General features: G+C 30.8%; 2 protein-coding genes across 3 annotated transcripts; one reads left to right on the plus strand and one right to left on the minus strand.

Annotated features, from left to right (window-relative positions):
* Positions 1-2624: 2624 nt before the first annotated feature.
* LOC113860955 (translin) lies at positions 2625-6002 on the minus strand. Of its 2 annotated transcripts, XR_003504083.1 has the most exons (8): positions 5636-5980; positions 5404-5500; positions 5195-5310; positions 4103-4147; positions 3790-3815; positions 3525-3660; positions 2815-3135; positions 2714-2729 (listed from the first exon to the last, which is right to left on the minus strand). XR_003504083.1 is itself a non-coding variant. In XM_027493535.1 (7 exons), exons 1-7 carry the CDS (start codon positions 5943-5945, stop codon positions 3023-3025), a joined length of 843 nt encoding a protein of 280 aa, XP_027349336.1. In that variant the 5' UTR covers positions 5946-6002; the 3' UTR covers positions 2625-3022. The 2 variants fall into 2 exon arrangements, 1 of the variants encoding a protein (XP_027349336.1); XM_027493535.1 differs by having other exon boundaries at positions 2625-3135; positions 5636-6002.
* Positions 6003-8143: 2141 nt separating this feature from the next.
* Positions 8144-12737, plus strand: LOC113860953 (serine/threonine-protein kinase PCRK1-like). The gene is made up of 5 exons (XM_027493534.1): positions 8144-8438; positions 9331-9728; positions 10075-10335; positions 11027-11149; positions 11942-12737. The coding sequence occupies exons 2-5, from the start codon at positions 9345-9347 to the stop codon at positions 12452-12454; spliced, it is 1281 nt and encodes a 426-aa protein (XP_027349335.1). The 5' UTR covers positions 8144-8438; positions 9331-9344; the 3' UTR covers positions 12455-12737.
* Positions 12738-18802: the final 6065 nt, after the last annotated feature.

Genomic DNA, 18802 nt, shown 5'->3' on the forward strand with positions numbered 1-18802 from the left:
CCCTCTATTAATTCCTCTCCATGCTTCCTCTTGGGAAGCAATGCCCCTCTGTACTCTTCTGTGGGAATTTGATTAGGTCAGAACCGTGTGTAAAATTTAAAATTTAGTTTAGTGTCGGTTGAGTCTACGGGAACCTTGGTTTTATACACTTTAGTGACTGAACCAAATCTTCTTGGGCTAAATAATAATAACCGCTCTCGAAAAAAAAAAATCATATATTCGTAGGTTTTTAAATCTTATTCCACCTCTAAATTCTAATAGTTTAAATAATGTTTCAGAGTGTGATCTAAGTTGTCCTGAATGTCCTAACGGAGGACAGAATTGTAGGCAATAAAAGATAGTATATCATTTTGGAATTCAGATTTCATAGTATTTTGGTAAATAAGATGTGCTGCTTTATCAACATTATTCATACTTAAACTACGGTGTTCATAAGAATTTATGCTTGGTCTATCCACATGCACGTTGTTTTACCCTCGTTTTATTGACAAAGTAAAACTGCCAGACAGGTGTCTCCCCCTTTCCGAATCCTCTCGTCTAATAATTTGTGTTGTATGAAAATGTATGGTACAAGAAATGGTTACTTTGTTGTTAAAATGTGATGTGATGTGATGTGTTTTGGTCATCGGTGATTCAGTCTTTTCCTCACCCTTTACAATATCTCTGTTTAAAGAAAGAAAAATGATCGTTAAAGATGATCAATGATATTTTCACAACTCTTCATGGGGGTGTGAAATGAAAGTAAAAAAGAGAGAGAAAAAGAGCAAAGAAAAAACAGGAAGAAAGAGAAAATAAAGATGAAATAGTAAAGTATAAATAAAATATAAATGAAAGTGAGTGTAAAAATATTATTATTGATATTTAAACCATTTCCATCTATAATTTAATAATGAATTTGAATACTCTTTCATGTTACAGCTTTGTCTTTTAAAATGAAAGCATTATCCAACTCTTGCAATTGCATTGCTACTTTAAGAGCATATTATAAAAAAAAATTAAAAAAAAATCTTATGCATACCACAGCCATTTTAGAACACTAAACAGAGAAAAACATAATTTTTTTTTAAGAAGTAGGTTTCCATTATCTTATTTGATCCTCATAGGGAAAATTCAAATCAATCAGGAGACCTTGTATAAAAAATTTCCGTTTATTAAAAGTTAGTATAATACCATTATCTTACTGCATGCTTATCGTTTAACAAGATTTGCCTCGATTGTCATTGCATGAGTTTGAAAAATAAAATCATAGTGAAATTATGTGAAAACCCACCTTCCCTTTTCACATCTTAACAAACCCACAAACATTTAATATAATTGACACCATAGTGTATAAAGTCACTTCTCTCTATTAGTGTATGCCACACAGAAGCTAAAGTGCTTGAGGATGAAACTCAACACTTTTTCTGGCAACTATAGTGGTGACTTTTCTCTTTGGGGGGTTAAGGGCCTCAGGGGTAGGCGGGATATATGGCGAAGAGCAGAGAAACCGCGTTGGAAGGGGAAAAGTGATAGAAAGCATTGAAAATGGAAAAATCAATACCAATTTTCCAAAAAGCAATGTTGAAAGGGTAAGCCACCATGCCAAGCCTAAAGAAAACTACAACAGCGGGGATGGAACTACTCAAGAAGATGAGAATAGAAACGAAGATGGCAAGTTCAAACATGTAATAGTCCATGCATGAGAGCAACATGCTGTGGATAGCATGCATAGGTTGCGCATGATGATGTTATCTATGGGTTGCTCTAAATAATAGGGCTCTATGTTCGTGCTGGCTAGTAATTAAGCTTAATCACTTATTATAATATAGCTCAAGGTTATGTTGCATATGGTTAAGACGAATTGCTGGCGGATAACAGGGCTCTTTGTTTGCGTTGCCAAGTTATAAATTCTAGTGGTGTGTTATTTTTATGTGCTTGTACAGGTCGTTTGTGACTTTGTTGATTGTAGTAACAGTTTCGTTTGCTTGCAGAGAGAAAGAAATTGACATTGTTTCCTGTTTCATTCAATGTTTGCATTATCAATGCCTTAAAAAAAGTAGCAGCTTGTTTTCTATGATGTTTCCATGATAAAATAATGTACATGTAAGATCGTATGTGAAAAATAACCTCCTCACAGGTATTCTCAATGATTTTAAGAATACTTGTCCTGCCAGTTGTCATTGGAATCGTTAGTGTTTAGACTTGGAATTCGACCTTTTTGGAACTATTTGAGAGTTGAGTCTTAAAGAGAAATGAATAGGATAAGTATTTCATTTCTAATATTTTAAAATTTAATATTTTCAAAGTAAAAAAATTAGTGATAGATCAATATAAACTCGATGTTTTAACCTTTTACTTATTTTGTAAATATCACATAGTACTCTTAATTTAAGAATACAAATGTATCCACACTTTTCTTTCCCTCTAGGACACTCCCAGATGTACACTTAAATTCCTCAAAATTGTTAAAAACAACCCTGATTAATAAAAACGAGGTAACATAAAAAGAGTAATAGAAGGCGGATTCATCATGTCAGGTTTAAACTAATCATTTTAATTTGGATAAGATTGTAAGCAACTTGTATCTAATAAAAACAAATATTTGTTAAATGTTGAATACCTCAGTGTATAGATACCCCTTTATCACTACTCTTTACCATCATTTCATTACAAGGAAATTACCACTTCATTCAGTTCAAAGTTAGCCAAAAAAGAATCAACTAGTCTGTTGTGGATGGAACTGAAAACCCCTGTTCAACCAATCACAAGCATTAATAAACTTCAACGTATATTTTACATTTAGAACATAGGAAATACAGTGTTTTCAGTTCTCACAATGTCTTCGAAAGAGTCAGTACCACATTAACAGTTGTATACCGTACTCATGTATCTTAATTTCCTTTCATCAACCATTGGAAACATAATTCTAGTTACCAGCAAACGGAAAGCCAAGTCTACCGAATTTTTTAGGGGAATAGTTGTTGAGAAGTCAAAAAAGCTCCATGTACTGAAATTCTCGCTTTGGGTCTACGGCTATCACAACTTAAGATTGTCCTTCGATTTCTTTATCTCCAACTGACTCACCATTGGGTGTCAAACCTCGAATCTTAACATCATAGTAAACTTCTTCTACTTTTCGTAGATCATACTTCATGCCTGCCCATGGTGAAAAGATACCATCCAAACAGGTGATATGAATTAATACAACTCCTTTACGAAAACAGAATATATATGCAAACTGAGCAAATGCCTTTCGTATATTGGGTTGGGGGGTCACGAAAGGAATCCTCAGCTGCTATACATGCTTATTAGCACTCTTTTCTGGGTAAGTGGGTGGATGTTAGATGCTATTGAAGGAAGACAAGTCTGTGATGTTAATACTGTTACTCGTTATAGTTATTAGACCAATCTTTCTTTAAAATGATAAAAATTTGTCACGACATTGAGACTGCAATGCCAGTAACCCATTATTTAATGACGGCAATGCAGCGGCAATAGGAAAGAAAAGAAATAATGTACACTACAAGGTGCAAGTAATAATATACCATCAAACTTCTTTCGCAAAAAATCATTGCGAAGATTAAGCATGCGGAATGCAGCATGGAGATCTGTTAAGAACTTCAAGACTTTCCTTGGACAATCATAGTCCCCAGCTGTCACTTGATTCACCACATACCTTGGCTGCAAAGTCAAAATGTATTGCAAAATACCGTAAAACTGTCATGATGTCTTTTCCTTAAAGAATAACAAAAGTTTGATAATCTGTTTTGCACAAGTTGATATGCAACAGTTAACAGGAAGCGTTCTTACCAATTCATTAGACATAAAACAAACACCTGCACGACAATGTAGCAATATCAATGATCCACAATATACAGCAAAACTGTGAAATCTTAATAGGCTGGGCAATCATCTGTGGTTGACAAAAACTAGACCTATAACAAAAACTGCTACATCCATGTTCTTCAATGATAATAATTATATGTAAATTGGTCACTACTCCTTGAAAGAAGCTAGCCTCAAAAGAGGGGGGGAAGGGGAATTAAAGCCCAAGAGGATCATATTCATCTCAAGAAATGATCATTACACAGAAACAATGCAAGTATATAATTAGAAGACTCACCTATTAGGTAGTCTTCAACATCTAGACCAAACTCTGACCTATTCACTGCGAAGTTGTTAACAATAAGCATAAACTTATACATCTCATAATAACACGGAATGAGCAGGAAGTAGAAGTTGACATTATGGGGGGAAAAAAAGGGAATAAAAAAAGAGTTCATTTCGTTGCCACTTATTTTGAGTCACAAAAGACATGAATGAGTATGATGCATATAGAAGATAGACATAAACTATTTTTTACAATCATAAGCCTGAACCCACTCCTCTTATAATGTAAAAAGACATTGAAAAAGGTGAGAAAATCTAACCATCCAAAAGATGTTCCAAACCATAGTTCTCCAATTTAGAAGGTAAAACTCCATGCCAATGGAACATGAGGCCAGACTCTTAAATGTAAAAGAATGCATGAATTCGTAGATATTTCATTTATATGATCTTTAATTGAATGCTAGCATTTGGATCTTCTAACATGTAGGATAAACTTTAAAATATGGAGTTGATAACTACCAATGGAAAAATCAAGGTTCATATTTTTATAACTTACAAGTACCAATATAATAAATTATATATGTAGTGCATCCTTCATTTAGATTAAGAATATCTCAACACCAAATGCTAGAATTGTAGCAACTAACAATTGAAAATTTCTGCAGGACATCTGTTATGCCAAAAATAACAATGGCTGTTTCTTCTATAAAGCAACATTCATCCACACATCATATGGTGTTCTTCAGAACAACCATGTGAAAGCTGTACAGCTATTGACTGCCATGTTCTGCCCTTGTGCATGAGGTTCCTTTTATTTCCCCTTAAGCCTGCTAAGACATAGTCTTAGATCACAATGTGGTGCATGGCAAGGTCCTTCAATACTTCTCCTATCAACAAGACTCTATCGGCATTGCATGCAGAAGCTTATTTTACAAAAGACAGCAGTTTGAAGCCCAGATTAGAAGGTTGGGACTTCATAATGTATTCAAATTAGCAATGACTAAAGACTTAAATTCAACATATGCATGCATACATGCCCTAAAGAACAAAAGAATAAAAACATTTATCAACATGTCAATAACACAAGAAGTACATAGAGACATACACCCGAGTTTCTCCTCAGCTTCTTTGTGCTCAAGAAGGCTTCCTGTTTCAAGCCAATGCATAAAAGTAAGCATCGAAACTACAGACTGTGTCTCACTCTTCCAATCACCATGAAACCTACCAGAACATTATGTGGACAAGTTACAAACACTAAAACACCACCGAAATAGTACAGTAAACAGCACAGAAACTCCGCTGAACTTGAATTACCTATAGTATTGCCCAGGGCATCCTCCAAGAATTTCAGCAAGTTGCTTATACTGTTCCTTTAACACATTAATCTGAGACTTTGCCTTCTCCAAAATCTCTATTCAAATTTGAAAAACCATATACACATGAGATAACTAGGGGAAAAAAAAACTTTGCACCTTGCTACAATAAACTGAAGCATTAAGAAAAAGGAAAATTAGTGTGGTTAAGGTCAAAGGAAGAGGAAGAGCACCGGGAGTGGGGCGAGACTGGTGAACGAGAAGAAGGCTAGCGTACATGAGTCTTGTGGTGGATTCGATCTCCGAAACAACACTTCGAATTCGGTCGCGCAATGTTCCAGATTCTTCCAGCTGAGTCCTAAACGCGTCGAACTGCTTCTCCAGCGACGACGGAGGCACCGCCATTGACGAAGAGAAGCACGAAACGCGAAACGTTTCGAGTCTCCGAAATGCCGAAACGATGATGAGAGGGTTAGGGTTTAAGGTCAAAGAGCGAGAGAATGCGTAGCAGTAGCAGACCGCGTTTCGAAACGCCGGTTTCATATTGCATTGCTTTTTTTCTTTTTTTTTTTTACTTGTTGCGGTGCAAACTGTGTTATGTGTACTGTGCTACTATTCTAATTGGTAAGGTTTACATTACAAGTGTTACTATCAACGAACCACGATTCTTTTTTTATTTTTTGTTACACTCTGTATCCTTATCCTTGCTCGGTTTTCCGCAAATATCCTTTGTCCATATGTATGTATTTTTTTTTAAATCCGATTTAAATTAAATATGATCATTGTAACTTAAGTTATTTTTACTCATTTTTAATTCAACTACATTTTAAATTTCGAACTCGTGGTAATAGTTATACAAGCTTAAGTTTAATGCACTGTTAACATACAAATATTTGCACTTAATTAATTAAGATATACCGTAAAAATAAATTTGATAATAATTGTTATAAAAATTAATATTTTTTACTTATATAATAATACGTGATTAGATGTATTTAAATTGAATTTTAATTGTATATTATGTTAAATAAAGAACAGATATTTATGTAAAGATAAAATAGAAAGGACTTTTTTCACTCTGTCTTGGAGAAAAAATGTGGTATAGAAAATCGATATATTTTTTTTGTGGTGGGCTTGGGTTGGGTTGGGGTTTGATTCATAGTCATATGTTTAAAATGGATGGCTTGGAGTATTGGTGACTATAGTTTAAGACTTTACATTTTGGAATAAGTGAATTATCGCTTATGTTATAATTATTCTATTATATTTGTTCAAAATGTGCAAGTCAGTTATTTGACTAACAAATAAATAAAGGATTCATTTATTTAAGCTTTAAAATGTTAAATTTATAATTAAATTTGTTTAGAAATTATATTTTTAGCTTCTAAAAAACACTGCAATAACATTTTATTATTGTTTTATTTAAAATTTTAGACAAATTAATATATATTTTTGTGACCACATCTTTAATTTAAAAACATTCTTCCTTTTAAAATCTGCGAACCATTGGCCCCAAATTATTATATTCCTAGGTCAAATAAAAATGTTTTGATTGAGTACTATACCTTCCAATTTGACTACACATGCGTCCACTGTGAATAGTAGTCCAAGCCTAACTTAATTACATCTTAGAATATGTTTAGATAAATAATTTAATTAAATATCGATTTAATAAATTTTATATGACCATTTATATAATAGATTCTATTTTATTTTACATAAATTAACAATTTATATGAATAATAAATTTAAATTAATTTTATAAAAATTATCTTAAATATTATCCCTATCTAAATAAATTACAGGTAATCAGCACCATTTAGCTAGACCTCTTGGCCGCCTTACGCAATAACAAGATTAAATTAGTAACGCCAAGGCTATTGATTCTCCGTCTACACATTAACACCTCATAAATTCATTCCCCAAATACTTTGAATTGTCACTTTGACATTAATGATGACCTCTGCATTTAAGGAATATCAATTCAGCTTCATTCTTACGCTCTAGTTGATTGACTTAGGTAAAGGGTTATATATTTTATAAAAGAAAATATAATTATAATTATTTGTTAAAAAATGAAGTATTACATTTTTTTACCATATTATAATTTTGAAAGTGTCAAATCTTCAAAGGTAGGTGGGCTTTAACACAAAAGCAATTAATTGAACTATGAGCTTGCCACAAGATTTTCTTTAAAGCTACCCCATGTAGTATTTTATCAGAATGGTGCAAAACCCTGATCGATTTTACCTTGTAATTAAGCCAAGCACTCAAGACTCGAGCACTAACGGAGGAGGTTGGGTCAGTGTCGGAAACGTGGAGGAAGTTTCAGTTTCTAAGATGCAATGCATTTGTTACTTTTCAATCCTTTTACCTTTTTAGCCAATGGACGGAAAACAGCCAAAACTTCTTCCCCGTCGCTCCAAACAAGCATTAAAAATGTACGTGTGACGAAATATATAAGTGATTTGATTATGTCCAAAATTTGTATATAGTTTTGCACTTCACAATCCTTCAATTAATTAAAGAAAGATTTGCTTTCATAAATTGAATAATCAATTATTAATATATTGTTATTTCTTATAAAATTACTATATACATATATTAACTACCAATAAACCGATGGTGCGACCTTGACTTTGATGAACATTGGCCCCTCAACATTAACCTTAACACAAGCTGTGTCTTCCGTCTCTTACGGCAGTAATGCTTATTTGGACAAATCCAGAGTACCCTTTTCACACTACTAACACACTACTAACATTGCACTTTTTTTTAATATCTTAATGAAATCAATGAAGGTTGATTTTTTGGCTCTTGCTACTCTTTTAGTACTTTACATTGGTTGGTAAACTAATGTGACCACGCTAGCAGCTGCCGTGTGGGGACTTCTCTTTCTTCTTCCTCACTTGAGCCTTTCTCTTCATTCTCAAAAGTCTCCACTTTTGGAGGCAATGGGTTAAGGGGTGGTTTTGTTCATAATATTGTCCTAATAGTGATTTGCAGCATCTGAATCTTGTTAGATCATCACTGGAGGTGAGTTTCAACCTCAAAACTCTCCTTTTTTCATTTTTCTTTTTATATAAATAAAGGGTGCAATTGATCCCAGATGTCCCTGAAGATGTGTAAATGTTTCTGGGCTTTTCCTCTTTCTGATTGCAGCATGAGTGGCCAATTTGGACACTTCCTGCTCTTATTTCCCAAAATGCAAAACTTTGTTTCTGTTGGCATTTTTTAGCTTTTTGTTGCTTAAAATCGACTTCCTAGGTCAGGATTCGTTGTCTGAATGTGGTTGACTTCTTTAGCTGTTGTTGCTAAAGAAAAAAATTAATTGAAACATTTATAGTTGGATTGTCTGAAACTGGAGTTGTTGACAGGGAATTAGGGGCAGAGGATTCTCTCATATGACATAAAAGGTCATGTTAAAGTTTTGTATTTATCTCTTTATAATTTTTAGAGGGTTTCATTTATTTAAGACTTGTTTGGAAGAACTCATAGACAATCTATAGAAACAGCTTATGACTTTCACTTTATTTCAATAAGTTTATTTTTGTGTAACTTATCATAATAAGTTTTTTCCCAGTTTATTCTAATAAACTTTATAGTCAAAATTATGGTATAACTCATCCTTTAAAAAGAACTTATGAAATAAGTGATTAAATAATCTGTATATTCAGAAGTGAACTCAATGTCTATCAAGAGAGAGATACAAAATGATGTTGTCATGTAAAATTTCAACATGGGGATCCAGTCCTAGGCTGCTTCTGAAGTTGTTTGATGATATGGTTAAGTGATGCAAGCGGGTGCCCTTTTCTTTCTGAATTTAATTAGAGAAGTGTTCATCATGTATGACTTTCACTTTAGATAGTGTTGCTTTTCAATGGTTCTACACATTTCTTAACTTTCCTTATCCCTTCTGAAAATGAAGTTCAGTCAGCAGCAATGATGTGTTTTTCATTCTACTATGGAGAGAAGAAAGATGAGCCAAAAGGCTTGCAGTCAACATCGGGTCGATCAGACAATTCCCGACATGTCGAGGCTGAGGTTAGAGGATCTGGTTCTGACTTTAATTCTCTGGATATCTCTGACAGTGGCAGCACTGAATCCCTTAGGAGAAGTGCAATTCCAAGTTTGTCCCAAAGACCCAGTAACCTTAGAGTCTTTACTGTACCTGAATTGAAAACAGCGACAAAAAATTTCAGTCGCTCTGTTATGATTGGAGAGGGTGGGTTTGGGTGTGTCTACCTGGGATCCATTAGAAGTGTGGAGGAACCCTCCAGAAGAATTGAAGTTGCAGTTAAACAGCTTAATAAAAAAGGAATGCAGGTAAGGTTTTATTTCTGTTTTTCCTCTTCAAAGTTTTACAAACTTGCTTCTGAAAAATCAGGAGTTATCTTAGTGAAAGAATATATGTTGTGTGTTTTAGTAATACCATTATTAAACTTGCGATGCGTATATTATAAAACTAAACATTTTGAATTAATTGCTTCATGTAGACATGGTCAAAAGTTAGAATAATATACCTCTGGGTTTAAAACTTTCAAATGGTTACATTTTGTGAACCTTACTTGAGGCTTAAAAGTTATTTGTTGTCAAGTGCGATGATTTGATTTCTACGCAAGGTAGGAGTTATGTGATATTAATTTTTGGTTGCTTTACTTTTGGCTTGCAGGGGCATAGGGAATGGGTGACAGAAGTGAATGTACTGGGCATTGTTGAGCATCCCAATCTTGTGAAACTAGTGGGATACTGTGCTGATGATGATGAAAGAGGAATTCAGAGGCTTCTGATCTATGAATACATGGCAAACAGAAGCGTGGAGCACCATTTGTCGCATCGATCAGAGACTCCTCTCCCATGGAGTAGGAGATTAAAAATAGCCCAAGATGCGGCTCGTGGGTTAACATACCTGCATGAGGAAATGGATTTTCAGGTATAATTGTGTATCATTACTTTGATAGATTCCTATTCAATTTATTAAGTCTTGTCTTGAAACTTGTTTTCTGCACATTGATACATCCACATCCCAAAAGGAAAAGGGTGCACTATCCTTACCGACATTATAATCTCATCTTTAATTTTGAAAATTACACTTCCCCTGCTAATAGATGAAAATGTGTTAAACTTGATCTAGTGTAATGTAAATGAACCTCTTAGCAATGGTGAACAACTATGACTAAGCCTCCTATGACATTTTTCCTCTCCATGCAACTTTCAGTTTAGCTGACAATTACTTTGAGCATCCTATCATTGATTTTAGGACTTAAAAGGCAAAATGATGTTTTGAACACCCCTCTTAATGGCTTTGGAACTTCACTAAAAAATCTTTATTTCATCTTCTGAATCCCAAATTCAATAGAGACGGTTCAAAACTAGCTTATGATTATGCTAAGAGCCACAAAAAGAGGAAAAGTATTCTTAAGAGGCTAATTAGAGTAAATTGTAACACTTCCTAATCTCTTTGGCGAAAAGGAGTAGTTTTGTTTTAAAATAACGGAGAGGACGAAGTAATTTACCCAAAAAAAGAAACCTGGAGGAGCTAAATTTGAATACTTTTAACAATAATTAATATTCTGGTTGCGGTGCAGTTGATTAATGTCTTACTAACTGTGTGTACCATACAGATAATTTTCAGAGATTTCAAGTCTTCAAATATCCTTTTGGATGAACAGTGGAATGCAAAGCTATCAGACTTTGGGTTGGCAAGGTTGGGACCATCAGATGGACTGACTCATGTCTCAACAGCGGTACGATTATGTTTATTAATCCACAATTTTGTAAATAGATATTCTTAAACATACGCAGAGAGGTAACCTTTTGTCAAAGTCCAAAACACTCTTGACACCTTCAATCTTTTCAAGTGATTCCTTGTGCGAGGAAGGGAAGAAATTCAACATAAGAATAGGGACCTGAATCTTTAGTTGTCTGTAAAACTTCTGATAATCTAATAGGACTGAATAAATGATCATGACTCACTTTAGATAAACTTATATTAATAAGTACGTGCAGGAGTAAAAAATTAAGTAGTAAAATAAATCAAATTCTTCCCATAAATTAAAATCAACTCGTGTTTTTCTATTTATCAGAAGCTCTCTCATTTAATTTCTCAAAAAAGAGTACAAGTTAATTTTAGCTCATGAGAGAAATTTTTATTCATTTTCTATACTGATTTTCTTTTTCTATAAAGACTGGGTTTAGAAGCTTATACAAATTAGGCCGATGTCAACTATGTAATATAATAAATTGAATCATGATTTAGTAAAGGAAATCATAAGAAGCTCACTTGGTGTCCTTTGATAACAATCTTGAAAGTTAAATGGATGTCAAAAGTTGGATATCTTGAACATGAAAATTTACTCAATCCGAATCCCACCTTTCATTTTATCAATATTATGTCAACATGGCTATACAGATGGTTAAATCACCCCCTCTCTTTGGTACTCTTTGTATCGTTCAAACATAAACAGCTAACCATTAATAAGGGGAATCCAATGATTCAATATATTACATAGTGTTCATATGGCTATTATGTTTGTCAGGTTGTTGGAACACTGGGATATGCAGCTCCTGAATATATTCAAACTGGACGCCTCACATCAAAGAATGATGTATGGAGCTATGGTGTCTTCCTTTATGAACTCATTACTGGTAGGCGCCCTTTAGATCGAAATCGCCCGAGGGGTGAGCAGAAGTTGTTGGAGTGGATTAGGCCATACTTATCAGACGGAAAGAAATTTCAACTAATATTGGATCCAAGACTTGAAAAGAAACAAGTCATCAAATCAGCTCAGAGACTTGCTGTGATAGCCAATAGATGCTTGGTCAAGAACCCAAAGAATCGCCCAAAGATGAGTGAAGTCTTGGAAATGGTGAATGGAATAGTAGAATCTTCATCCAGTGCGAGTCCACAATTGCCCTTGAAGAGTGTGGCAACAGTGCAAATTTCCCATGATCCTGAAATGAAAAACAAGAAACGTACCATGGATTTGAAGGCTGGAGAAGGTAATTGGTTTGTTAGGATGTGGAGACCAAAGCTTGTAAGAACATGTTGATTATGGTAGCTTTAAGCCATCAGGCCTGTTACTTGGGAACAAAGCTTCTTCATGATGAGGGAAGAACTCTTGCATACTCCCCAATGCCACACTTACACAATAGATGTGCAACTTTTCCATCTCTTCTAATGATTTGTATAAATCTGCCATCATACACTACTTAGTACTTACCAATTACCGGAGGTGTTTCTATCTTGTCAATCTATTTGTGCAAATTTTTAAGGATGATTTATGAATTTCAGGGGACACGATAGGTTTAATTTCTATGGATATGCTCGCTTTTTACACGGATAGAGTAATTTCAGAAAATTATTACCCATTCAGCGTAAGTTTTTAATTAGTTACGTGATTAGTCTTTTTTTTTTTTAACAAAAAACCAGTAAGTATATTACGTTTTTAATATTTTTTTTTAAATATAAGTCAGAGTGAACACAATATCAGCACTTGCAAGTGTGTGTGTGGGTTGTTTTTAATATAATATATATTGTATATATTACGTAGGCTTATATTTTTAAATTTTTTAAAAATGTAAGTTATGATTGCAAAATAAGTAATGTGACTTACTCAATTCATGTTAATAATTCAAAACTTGCAATGGCTGCTAATTTTAACTTGAAATTACACTACTCGTGTCAACCCAAGAGCCCGTTACAAACACGAAGCATGATAGGATACCCATCAGATTTAATTGTTAATTCAAATTCAAATCCAATAATCTAAATTTTAGATTTAAGCAACTATAAATACAAGAAATTCTTTGAAATCTCCATTTCCAATTGAGAATTTTTTTGTAATTTCATTTGTGTTACTTTTGATCGATTAAGATTTATACAATAATTAGGTTAAGAATTAATTGATTGATTATATACTTATGCTGCATAAGTATATAATTTATTCGACATGTTTATTTTAATTTTATTTCAGTAAAATATATAATAACAAATCTAAAAAATCTGAAAATAAAATCAGATAGGTGTGTAAAATTTAAATAAAAAGGAGAGCAAAGGAGAACACACCCTTCACATAGAAACCCTAAGAAACAGATAATTGAGTTCAGAAGCAGAGCAGAAAACTGATAAAGAAGAAGAGGGTGGAGAACACAATAATGTAATATTTCTTTTCTCATTTATTTTTAACTGGCTGGCTTGTATTAGTTTTAACTTTTGTGATAAACTTGTGCTTGAAAATATTGTATACTTCATATATCTACTAATGCGCACATACAAACAAAACACAAACCTGCACATCATAATCACAAACACCAATCAATTCAAAGAGACAAAAATAATAAGAGTATTCGATCAAAATGAAGTTAAAAAACATGAAAGAAAAGGGGCGAAGGGAACAGGAATTAAGATCCTGTCAAGTGTATGTTTACTGCAGAGGTGTATGATTTTAAATCTAATCATTAAAACATATAAATTCAGTTTAATATTATATTCATATAATTTAAATGAATGAGATTAAATGCAGTAAAAATGTTATTGCAGATGATCCATTTTCAGGGAAATAAAAATAAATAAATCATGAGAATCACTGTAAACCACTGTTATCCGCCCTGAAAACTGTCTTCGACACAAAATATTGGATAAATTAAAACTTTAAAATAAAATAATGTAAAAACAATAAGATTTTGATAGCATGAATTATGCCACTAAATATTACTATAAATGATTCTCTTACCGGATTTGCTTTTATAAATTTGTTTGAGCTATCTTAATGTGAATATTTCAATAAATTAATTAAATGATTAATCAGTCAAATATTATCCTCAGGAAAATATAATCAAACAATTATTGATTATCATTCATAACTAATAGATTTATACCTGTCATACTATTATCATTCAAAACTTTATCTTACATAATATATATAGTAAGAGAAGTTGCCTTTTGGAATATATTAATCCTACAAAAGGTGTGTTAATGTGCTATGAACTATGTTAGCATTATAGTGTTGGGGACGACGAAATCGCGAATAATCATCTCTGTAAGTTATCATGCTTTTCTTTCTTTTAACATCATTAAGATTAAGTTCAATTCGACACACACTCAACTCATTTGTTCACAATGATTGATTATTATTGACAAAGTCATACATTTGTTGTTATTTTCTGTAAATTTTGTGGAATCTTGTTAAGCCTAAATCAGCATTTTATGTGTGGATGTATTATATTTCCCAGTTAATATGGGAAATTCAATGGCAGTAAAAACCATAATCAAAAGCAGAATATCCATGACAGGGAGGAGCCTGCAGATCCAGAGAAGGAGAACCTTGAAGTTCGAGAATCATTAAATCAAATGAAGTGGCTAAGTTGTTGACTTCTAACTCCAGGAAAAAAAAAACACAGCTGATGCTGATTTTTTATCATCACGTACTCTTATTTAATTATTTTTTTAAATTACATAATATTATAATATAACAAGTTAATTTTATTTAATTATTTTATACATAATTTGATTACCAATATTTACTTTTGTTAATTTTATTAAATTTTTACTTCTATTTATTAAAGACTGGTGAACAAAATTTAATAAATGTTTTATAAAAACTATTATTAAAAATATATTTGAGTAGAATAATTTTAATTATTAGATTATGTGAATTTGAATAGTAAAAAACTATTTTAAAAATATTTTATAATTTTAAATAAATAAATTTTATAAATTAAATGACATTTTTATAAAGAATTTAAAATTTCATCTATTATATTTAATTTTTTAATTGTTATTCATAATTTATTTTATACTTAATTCTTTTTTTAATCATCTCACACAATTTTATATTCTTCAAAATTTTAAAATTATTGGCCCAAATATAACTTCAAATCTTTTAAAAAAGTTTTATAAAATGGAGGAGAATTACAAATGCAAAAGAAAGATGTTTCAAAATTGTATGTCATCTAGAGGCATGTGTCAGTCACAATGCCGGATTGTATGATAGGGAATCAGGAGAACCATTAACTTTTTCTTTCTAGTATAAATCCAGAAACACATAACAATTCACATAAAAGTGCTCTTTAATACACACAACAAACACTAACTAATGTGGGGTGTTGTAGTGTAGATGGAGGAGGATAGCACAATATCAATGAAACAGTCAAGAGCACAAGAAACCATGGGAAGAGTTGCATCATGGTTGGTCACTTTGGCATTTTCTTTGTGCATATTTTCACTAACACTCATCAAACCACTTCACCAAGAATGTAGCCTTCCACTGTGGCTTTCCATCGCAGCAATGTTGAATCTAATTTCGCTTGTTTCTGCTTCTGTTGCTAAAGTTTTCTGTTGGTGCACAACTGCACATTTCACTCACCATACACATAGTTATTATGCTCATTTTCTACTTGGCTTTCATTTTAGCCTAATCCCATGTTTTCATATATTTTTTTGGTATCCGGTTCTTGCCATCGTCTTGGCAGAGTGGAATCAAGGTGTCTTTCTTTTTATTACTTACATTACAATGATTGGTATACCTTATATTAATTTTAATTCTTATAATTAAAAATAAAAAATTAAATATGATGATTTTTATTAAAAAGATATTATTTTAAAATTTTAAAACTATAATAAATATCATATTCTATATAAAAAAATTATTGTTTACAAATGATTAAACACAATCTTAAAAACTGAAATTAACAAAATCAATACTAATATTAATAATTAATTCAACATTAAGAAAGATTTTTGAATAACAAAATTAATACTAATATTTTACACTGTTATCTAATTATAAAATGCCACATGATTAAGAATAATTGATTTATATAATAATTATTATAAAATTATATTTACAATATATTAGTATTAATAATTAATAATATAGTTTTTTTTCATTGACACAAATTATACTCAATTGAATGTATTGACCGAGGAACTAAAACTTTGCACTGAAACTAAAATTAAAATTTTTATCTCAGTAGTTTAATTATATTTATCATAATAAAATTTTATTATTGATCATAAAAATATTCATTCTTTTTAAATTTATAATTTATTTTAATTTAATAAAACTTAAGCAGTATACAAAATCTCGCCAATTTTATAATTTCACTCTTTGGTTTCTAAAAAAATGCAATAACAAATCTTTAAAATTAAAAAGTATTTTAAAGATTATACGCGTCAATTAATAGAAATATTTTTTACACTGTGTATGATATTTTCAGAAATTTCACTCAAATTTTTAAATTGTTGAAAAGAATAAATTGTTATTCCAACAAATAAAAAGCAATAAAGTAGAAATTAAGAAACAATAAATCATGTGTGAATATCCAAAAGATTGCAGAACTGTGATTGCAGATGTGAGTGGTTCTACATGTAGCTTCTTCGTTAAGGTGCGTCTTCTTGGGGCAATCCATTGAATTAGATTAACAATGCATGCAGACTTTTCCATTTCATTTGTTGAAAAAAGGGGTAAAAATGAAGAAAAATGAGGAAATTGAAAGAGACAGGAGTATAAATAATTGACCAATTGAGACAGCAAAGAAAATAAGATGATGCAAAATAAAAAATTATACCATACACACAATGTTGTGAATACAAATAAATAAGTAAATACTGAGAAGTGATGGAAGCATTCTAAATTGGTGGGTGCAACTTGGACAAATAAAATACATAATATTAACTTCTCATTCAAAATTAATTTAATATTCCACAATTGGTGTGTGCTGCCCACCAATTCAGACCTCACAATAAATACAAAGGATAAGTTTGATCAACATTGTATTTGTTATAATTTTTTATTTTATTTAATACAAATATTTTTTTTGATAAAATAGTTAAAGAAGGTTATTATTAATATATTTTTAACGTTATACTGATACATATTTTTTTTCCCTAAAAACAATACTTTTTAGTTCTGACTGAAAGTAAATTTTTATTTATTTTCTATTATTTTCAGTAATTTATTCTTTTACCTTTTTAACATTTAAAATTTACTACATTTATCTTTCTTACATTTTTTAAAACCACTTCGTCATTAAATTTTATTAATGTATAACTAAATTACTAAATTCTATTACTTTATAATATATAATTATCAAAATAATAATAAATTAATAGTATTTTTATTTAATAAATATATTTTAAAATAATAAAAAAATTAAATGCTATTATTATTAAAAATATATAGAATTATTAAATTAAAAATTAAAAATATTTTTATCTATCATTTTATATTTATTAAATAATTCAACAACTAATAATAAAATAATATATTTTTAAAATTAATTTTTTTTTGCATTCTTTTTACTGCAGCAGCAAAGAATATCTCACATGCATGCAAATGCAATAATTATTTTTATAATATTAAAAGAATAAATATCACCACACATGACAATACTAACTCTTACGCCAAATATCAAAAACAATAATCCGCAGTCATCAATTGCACCAAATATAATAATAAAAATATAAATTTTTTATAATTTTTAAATTTATATAATATCATACAAGATAAAATACATAGATATATAATAATTTTTATTAAAATTTATAATCTTTAACAGATAAATATATTTAATTATATAATTTTTAATAAAAATTATATATTTTTTTCTGTGCATCATTGTACAGTTTCATTTACTTCAAACATAGAAGTGAAAGCAACCCTTTCTCATTTTTTTTCCTACTTCTGGCTCACAAAATTTCCAAATATAGCAATAATGATTAATGTACAAAATAATCCCAAGAATTAGTAAGCTATTATACAAAATTGTGAAGCCGTTTCTACTGAGACTTTTATATCACTAAAGAAGCTGACCGTTCGATGAAAAGGGAAAAAAAATTATATATTACTTTTTTTAATTTTTTAACTTCATTTTTTAAAATTAAATTTAAATATTTAAAAATAAAAAAGCTATTAAAAATATATTCATTAAATTCAAATTATAAAATTATAATAATTTTTTTCTAATAAATTTTTTATTAGTTATTTAAATTTAGGAATAAAAATTAAAGTTTTTAGCTTGCACAACAATATATAAAATAAGAATTATATATAATAATTTTTTAATAAAATTTATAATATTTAAAATATAAACTTATTATATTAAATTTTGTAATTTTGAAAAAAATATTACACTATAACTTTTTATTGAATGTAATATTATAAAAACTATTATTTTTAAATAAAGCAAATTTGTAAGAATATTGCACCAATCACAGACGTTGATTCTCTGCCTTCTTCGCTGAACAACCATCTGAACGGTCGTTTTCTTTTCCCACTTCAGATTCCATCCAAACTCGACACAACCCCACCCCTTAATCAACGGCCAGCAGTACAAAATTTTCACAAGATTCCGACACAAAGAGCAACATCATTCGGAGATTTTCAGGATCGAGAATT

Source organism: Abrus precatorius, unplaced genomic scaffold, assembly GCF_003935025.1.
Source record: "Abrus precatorius isolate BTA unplaced genomic scaffold, Abrus_2018 Scaffold3, whole genome shotgun sequence".
In the NCBI taxonomy this organism is placed as follows: domain Eukaryota; kingdom Viridiplantae; phylum Streptophyta; class Magnoliopsida; order Fabales; family Fabaceae; genus Abrus; species Abrus precatorius.

What these genes read in the sequence shown, in the direction of transcription:
- LOC113860955 (XM_027493535.1), bottom strand. Translation starts at nt 5,945, where the DNA reads ATGAAACCGGCGTTTCGAAACGCGGTCTGCTACTGCTACGCATTCTCT. An exon ending in CCAGTCTCGCCCCACTCCCG is followed by an intron (nt 5,501 to 5,635) that starts GTGCTCTTCCTC and finishes AAATTTGAATAG; the next exon opens with AGATTTTGGAGAAGGCAAAG. An exon ending in GTTTTATGTCTAATGAATTG is followed by an intron (nt 3,661 to 3,789) that starts GTAAGAACGCTT and finishes TTGACTTTGCAG; the next exon opens with CCAAGGTATGTGGTGAATCA.
- LOC113860953 (XM_027493534.1), top strand. Translation starts at nt 9,345, where the DNA reads ATGATGTGTTTTTCATTCTACTATGGAGAGAAGAAAGATGAGCCAAAA. An exon ending in ATGAGGAAATGGATTTTCAG is followed by an intron (nt 10,336 to 11,026) that starts GTATAATTGTGT and finishes TGTACCATACAG; the next exon opens with ATAATTTTCAGAGATTTCAA. An exon ending in TGACTCATGTCTCAACAGCG is followed by an intron (nt 11,150 to 11,941) that starts GTACGATTATGT and finishes TATGTTTGTCAG; the next exon opens with GTTGTTGGAACACTGGGATA.